At 47.0% G+C, this 7,629-nt stretch overlaps 1 protein-coding gene across 1 annotated transcript in view; it reads left to right on the forward strand.

The window, feature by feature from the left end:
* The first annotated feature begins 1,111 nt into the window (after positions 1–1,111).
* Vdr (vitamin D receptor) overlaps positions 1,112–7,629 on the forward strand; it is a 28,375-nt gene continuing 21,857 nt past the window's right edge. Inside the window, exon 1 of the mRNA XM_026782792.1 lies at positions 1,112–1,257. Coding sequence (XP_026638593.1) covers positions 1,112–1,257 — 146 coding nt within the window. The remainder of the gene's footprint in view (positions 1,258–7,629) is intronic.

A 7,629-nucleotide genomic window follows, 5' to 3' on the forward strand; every position in this document is an offset into this window, starting at 1 on the left:
AGAGGCAGAGGCAGAGGCAGAGGCAGAGGCAGAGGCAGAGGCAGAGGCAGAGGCAGAGGCAGATGAATCTGAGTTCGAGGCCAGCCTGGACCAAGTTCCTGGGTAGACAAGGCTACTCAGAGAAACCATCTGGAAACCCACACCCCAAAATTGATTAATGGGCTTTGAGGTTCCATGTGCCCAGACCTAGCTCTGTCACTCACTGTACCTGAGTCTGAGGCAAAAGCAGGTGCACACCCCTCATCTCTGTCTCTTTGCTGTTTTCCTCCTGACCCAGGCGTCCCACTTGTCTTGGGTCAAAGAGGCTCTGGCAGTGTTCACAAGAACGAGGAGATTGAGTCCAAGAACATTTTAGGGAGACCTGAGGTGTCCTGGAGTAAACTCTGGGCCTGACAACAGTTAGAGGCAGCAAGCAAAGCCCATGGCCAAATTTACCTCATGGAAGAGAAAAGTCAGCCATTTCTGGAGAAAGGCGTACCAGTACCACCACACTTTGTTCCCTGTCTCTCCCTTTCCCTCAGGTGTGAAATCCATGGCCAGATGACAATGCCTACTTATGAAAACCATCTCCAAAAACAAAATCAGCTGATTGCCTATGACTCACTTTACTCAGAAGGACATCCAAAATCACACAAAGTGCATCAGGGACAAAAATAGAAATGGTACCGCTGAAGACATGGCTGCAAGGGCCAGGCTCTAAAGTAGCAAGAACATGGGTTTACATGCCATTGTGTCCCCCATTTTCTTCTTGGACAGTAGCACTGACCTGTTTAAGTCAGCTGGACTGGAGCCTGTGCTGGGGGTGTGTGCACACATTTGTTCAGATCACCCCCAAAAATAGACCATCTCTTCTAATGAGGAAGTAAGGTACAGAGAGGCCCACTGCCTCCTGCAAAGGAGCTGGAAGGTGTAGGATCTGAATGTAGTGTGAACCTAAGCCTTGTTCGTGTTGTCTTGATGAAGACAGTCATGTAGCAAGGGCTCTAAGGAATTTCCTCTATGTTCTGTCTCCAGGAAGGGCTCTCCTAGGCCGGTGGCTATGCTACAGGTGCCAACCCTATCTGGCACTGACTTTCACCCTGGCTGTGACCTGCCTGCTGTTCCTACAGGAATGGAGGCGATGGCAGCCAGCACTTCTCTACCTGACCCAGGTGACTTTGACCGGAATGTACCTCGGATCTGTGGAGTATGCGGAGACCGAGCCACGGGCTTCCACTTCAATGCCATGACCTGTGAAGGCTGCAAAGGCTTCTTCAGGTGAGTCTCCTCTCCAGAAGGACAGGAAAGAGAGTAACAAGCCTTTCCTCAAGAAGACCCCTATGCTTTCTGTGGAACGTTGCAGCTCTCCCAATTCCTGCAAGCAATAGGGGCTTGATGAGGTTTTTTTTTCTTCCCTGCACCCTCTCAACTCCACCTGTGTCCTCTGACCCTCAGAAACTGCTTTCCTGGGGTGGATTTTTCTTTTCACTAGCTCTTGACCTGCTGAACTGAGTGTCATGTCTGCCCTTGAGCAGGAACCTCCTCCTCGCTAGGGATTGCAGCTTCCTCATTTAAAAGTAGGCATATCTTTGGGGAAGCATGTCTTTCTGCTTGCCTCTTCATCCAATCTAAAAGCTTACATGGAACAAAAGAGATTGAAGACCTCAATGGGTTACCAAACCTGATCCTGTGCTTGGTTCTTTACCCATAGCCTGCTTTCCCCGGGTGAATCAGCAGGAGCCTGCCAGTCATTGTCAGGAGGTTGCACCAATCCTGCTAGGTCCCCCAGGGCCACTGTCTCCTCCAGTTCTCTTCAGTGAACTAAGATTGCAGGTACAGGCAGCAGGGGAACCACTGAGAGGGTCCAAGGATGATCGTATCCAAACCAGAGATGGAGGATTAGAAAGGGGTACATGAGAAGAGAGGATCGGGGAAGCAGGAAGTTTGAAAAATAAGCATTTGACATATATTGGAAAGAGAGTAGCCTGGAGGTAACTAGTGGCTGCAGGTGGTAGACGGAAGGACAGAAATACAACCGCAAATCGAGTTCAGAACCAGGCGATATGGTCAGCTTGGCAGTCCAAAGTGGTGGGAAGTGGCAAGCTCACCTGGCCTAGGGAATAAGTGAACCTGTAGGCAGGTTCCTGGTGTGGGACACTTCTCAATCTCAGAGGCCTCTGGCTCACTGACCCTTCACTCGGGAGCCACAGGCCACTGTCATGAGCTGGAGCAATTTTGATCTCTGGACGTTCTGGTTTCTGTTGGTGCTAATTGCCTATTTGGCCTGGCACAGGCTGCCCTCTTGGTGTATTACCAAACTGCACCTTAATGAACCAGACCAACAATGTCCCTGGCTATAGTCTTGTAGTTCCATCAATCAGTCCCCATGGCTACATGAGGTCTATACTGCCGGAGAATGGGCCTTCCAGATCTCAAATCCTTTGTGCGAAGTGCCTCCTGGACTCTTCTGCCAGGGCAGGTGGGGCTGCCATCTTCAGGGAGATAAAGAGAGTCTTGGTGCACAAGGGGCCCAGCCCTGTCATAAAACTGCTCAGAAGTCCGTGGTTTGAAGTATTGTCCATGGCCTCAATTTACTCTGCAGCCTCACTTCATCCTGAGCATCCCTGAGTGTCAACTAGATCTCAGCCCAATGCTGTGCAGTGTTAATCTGAGATTTAACGGGACAACGTATCAAAAGAGAGATTTGGAAGGCATGGAGTACAGTGTGACATATTACTTTTTGGCCACACAGGCCAATGCTGATGCCCTTGGTCGAATTCTGCACTAGTAGAAGTTTCCGTAGCCATCTCCCAATACCCCTCCTGGTGCATTTTCTTTTGCTCACCCACTCACCAAATTTGAATGAACGTAAAGCCAGGAGATGCTAAAGTTGGTATTCTCACTAAAGGTTATCTGTAACCACAATGTTCCATCAGCTCTCGAAACTGTTTCGTTCAGTGATGGAGCCCATACCGCAAATCACCTTGCTCTCCCTATCTGTCTTTCCTCCTGGGACCCAGCTGTGCAAAATGGGCCCTTAGATGGCTGCTTGATTGATCATGAGATAGTGAAGGTCGATTTCTCACTTGCGGAATCCAAATCTGATGTGTTTGTGGTCGATGCTCCCAGAGACACCAACTGTGGTTTTCCTTGGCTTATGCTTGATCTGTAAACGAATTCATATTCATACAGCTGAAACGCATTATGTGTGAGTCCCATATTCGAAGTTGTCCCCAGCTACTAAAGTTTACCTTGGTTGTCCTCTGTGGATGATGCGGAGCTGTGCCAAGCCGAGTCATCCTGATGCACACGCTGAGAAAAGGCTGAGCAAGGACCCCATGCTGCCTCTGCTTCCAGCTGTCACTCTCAACAATGTCTTTGTATCTTTGCTGCCCCTCTGTGGTGGCGAATCTTCGACTTGGAGGGCATGCTAGGCAAGCGCTCTACCGCTAAGCTGCACCTCCAGCCGTGGTGGGCAGTGTTCCGTAAGCAGTCTGCTGACTTTCTTCTAGGTTGTCTGTTGTTGAGGGGTTTGGGGGGTTATAGTTATAGGTGGTTTTGTTACTTAAAATGGTTCTTAAGTTTAGTACTGAATGTTGTGTGCTGTTAAATTCAAGAAGCCATGGTGTGCCTTCTGGAGAGGCTAAATGTGTGCAATAGCGCAGTCCCCGCTACGAGCAATGCCGGTTGTTGGTGGCTCAATGCTAATGCACCAAAACTATATTTTAAACAAAAAGACTTTAAAGAACAAGCATACATGAGTCAAAGTGATGAAAAATGCTGCAATTCAAGATTCACAGGAACCTGACCCTGGAATTCCCCAAAAGACAGTATAGCATTCAGGACTTCAGTGTTCATGGTGAGATCAGAGATAAATCACGAGTCCTGCAGTAACAAGAATCGTCTGCATCTACATCCTTTTTCCTCCCCTTGGTCTCCCACCACCTTCTTTGCTTTCTTTGACTCACCTAAATTTCCTTTGGGATTTTTCCAGTACAATCCAGTTCAGAGGCTGCTTGAGCAGCCCATAGTCACACATCTGTTTACACGCTAAGCAGTGACTAGTACTGTCCCCTCCTCAGGTACTGTCTCACTGGATCTACAGAGATGATGTGACCAAGTTGCAGCTCTTCAGAAGCTTCCCCTGCCCTATCATGGCAGTTACAGGGAAGACCTTTGCCCTGGTCTTGGCTCACAGGATGCCCCCTAAGCCCAGGAACTGGTTGTCCTCTTCAGCCACTAGTGGTTTGGCTTCTAACTGCAGAGATAGTAGTTTTGAGGAGCCCAGGGGGCCAAGACTCAAGTCCAAGGGTGATTTTGACGTTTGAAATGGGTTAATTGCTCTGGAGTCAGGAGTTAGAGTCCAGTGCTGGCCAGGTCCTCCCTCCTGTAGTCTGTTCCATGTTCTATGTGCTTCCTGCCCTTCTGGAGCACATGAACATCAAAGATGATATACGGTGTAGATTAAAGACCTGCAAAGCTAAGTTTGTGAATGTCCAAATCCACTTGCCTATGTATCAACAAGCAGAGCTCTAGTAAGAAGGGCCAGAAGGAGAAAACATATAGATACTTTGTAGGACATACATAACATGGATGACATATAGATGGATGTGGATGGATTTTTTTTTTTATCATGAATGGCTCTGTCTAAGGTCTGATCTAAAAAGAAAGGTGTAAAGACAGAGAAGAATGGCCCAGGGGCCCACTGATGAAGAGATCAAGGTTGACAAGGAAATCTAACAGAGGTTCTGGAAACTAGATTGAGAAACAGTTCATTGTTTATCTCTTTTTTGCCTTCTCCTACCATATTAATACCTGTTAACTAAAGCCTTGTGGACTGGAGGGTGTAGCTTAGTGGTAGAGAGCTTGCATGCCTTGTCTGAGGCCCTAGATTGAGCCCTGATTCTCTAATCAAATAAGCACACTGTAAAGCCAAGTGCTGTCAGTTCCAAGACAGAAAAAAACAACATGGAGAACTGTGTTTTCACTTGCTAGCCCCAAGGTCCTCAGTGGCCTTGTTAATTATGGGTCTTCGAGTGTACAGGGGTGAAAAGCAGGCTAATGAGAGTCCAGGAACAAGAGAAACGTTCTGCTTTCAGGAAGTTCGCTCGTCTGACGTTTATAGTTCTTCTAAGAATTCGCTGTGAAGGAAGCAGAGAAATGGGGAAATGTCCAGCTGATCCAAACACCACGTACTTAAAGGAAGCCAAAGAATATAAAATATGGGTGGAAAGAACTCATAGGTCTTCTATGGACACAAGGAGATGGCTTACTCGATAGTCAGTGCTGCTGAAGAAAGCTTCGTCCAGGGCAGCTGTCCCTACCCATGCCATAGGGTGTGGAAGGAAGAACATCAGTGTGGTTGTTGATAGATGGCCCAAGAGTCATGTGCTAGAGAGAAAAGGCCAGAACATGGAAGGGAAGGGCAGTAGGCCTGTCAAGAAAGACAGCTGCGAAGATATAAAAAGATGCTTCCATTTCCTTTTGGTCATGGTTTGTATGTCTTTAAGAATTGGTGCTCTGATCTGAGCTATCTGCATGAATTCGCTCTCAGCAGGATTGTGTGACCAGGTGTTACTCCATACTTCCAACACATCCAGCTAGGGACGGCCAACCTTTTTCACCCCAGAGGAGACCTTCAGACGGCCTCTGCTTCTATTCCTGGGTGCTGGGAAGGCATGTCTTTACTGTTTTATTTTGAAATGAAAGGTGATAGATTCATGATGAAGAGCTTTGAGTGTAAGAACGTCAGAAATGTTGGAATCCAATAGATCTTAATTATATTACCCTGCCATACTCATTAACTACAGGGCAGTAAGCAAGCTATTGGACATCACTGTGCTTTCTGGAACCACTTGTAGGATAAACATATTATGTATTCCTCAAAAGTACTAAGGGTATTGGAGATAAACGAGAAATGCTGGCAGGGGCGACTCTTGGTGATAAAGCTCATGTTGCTCCCTTGTAATGCCTCACTTCTGAAGATAGAGAACCGTTTCCTCTCTGTCTTTACTGTGTTGACTTGGATGTGTGTGAATATATGTTAGCCGGGTCTCTGGGGAAAAAGGAGGGGTCTCAGGATAGAAAGAACTAAACATCAGATGGAAAAGGAATGCTGGGCCAACAGACCCTGGGGGAACCTTCCAGACATCAAAGACCCTGGAACTGCTCTGTGGTGACTGTCATGGCTATGGCTCTACTTTGACCTCTGCTTTGGCCTCTGCTGTCTGCTTAGCCCTATGCTGGGCACTTGGAGAGTGGGTGTGAGGCCTGATGCCAGCTTCCAGGGCATCAGGGTCTCCTGGAAACAGGTGAAATTGACAGCCTTCCCTCTCCTTTGGTGGTCCCTCCCTAGCAGCTTCTCTCTTTCCCTCCATCTGCTTATGTTCTCTTTCCCTTTCTTTAGTTAATCCTATCAATGACTCCACCTGTTGCTTCCACTTCTGAGATGTGGAAACTGAGGCATGGGAGGTTAACTAACTTGACCAAGGTTATATGTGTTAATATTTGAGCCGTAATAGACCAACCTAGTCAAAGACTGTGCACAATTTTTGGTTTTAGATAGTTGTTTTAGATAAATACTTCTAAAATTATAACAAAGCTGATTTTCTAAAAAACCAGATCTCTGAATGGGGTGGCCCACCCTTGTCACCTTAGCACTCGGGAGATGGAGGCAGGAAGATCAGGAGTTCAAGGCACACCTCAGCTACAAAGCAAGGTTAAGGCGACATGAGACTCTGGCTCAAAAAAAAAAAAATCAACAAAACAAAACCTCAAAGAACTATAACAAAAATAACCCAAAAAGTAAATAGTTCAAAAGACTACATAAACAAAACAAACAAAGTCTCCTATTCAACCCACTTTTTCAGGCCCCATTTCTTCCTGGCAGAAATGAATGTCACTAGCTCCTTCTTCTCGCTTCTGTGTGCGTGTATGAAAGTCTGTGTCCATATGTATGTGTTCACATGTTGGTGTGTGTGCATGCACATGATTGCACATGTGAATGGATGACACTACCATGGTGATTCTGTATCTTTATCTGTAAGAGCCCATTCCCCTTTCTGACTGCCCCCTTACTTTCTGGGTCATAGATCGTGTGGCAGTCCTGACATAATGAACCTACCCTCTGTCATGGACGTCAGGCTTGGTTTTCACATTCCCGACCTACCCACAGGATAGATGCATAGTGCAGGCATTTAAGGGTCCATGTCCTCCAGAAAGCAGCACTGCAGTCTTGACCATTGTTAACCTTCCTCAGAGTTCTGAGAAGGTCCATGTCAGTGACATTGACATGCCACCTTTGCTCTAGTTTACTGGGCTCTATTTGACAAGGAGAGCTTGTCTATATTTAAGGTACACATGCAATCTCTCTCTCTCTCTCACAAACACACACACAAACACACACACACATGCACATACATACACACACATGTGCGCGCACACACACCATACTCTGGAGTGATCAAAACAATCAGTCTAGATAATGAGTCCCTGATCTCACACGGATCTCACACAGATCTCACATGGATCTCACACGGATCTCACACGAATCTCACACGGATCTCACGCGGATCTCACACGGATCTCAAACAGATCTCACACAGATCTCACACGGATCTCACACGGATCTCACGCGGATCTCACGCGGAT

Source organism: Microtus ochrogaster, chromosome 15 (genome assembly GCF_000317375.1).
Source record: "Microtus ochrogaster isolate Prairie Vole_2 chromosome 15, MicOch1.0, whole genome shotgun sequence".
In the NCBI taxonomy this organism is placed as follows: Eukaryota; Metazoa; Chordata; class Mammalia; order Rodentia; family Cricetidae; genus Microtus; species Microtus ochrogaster.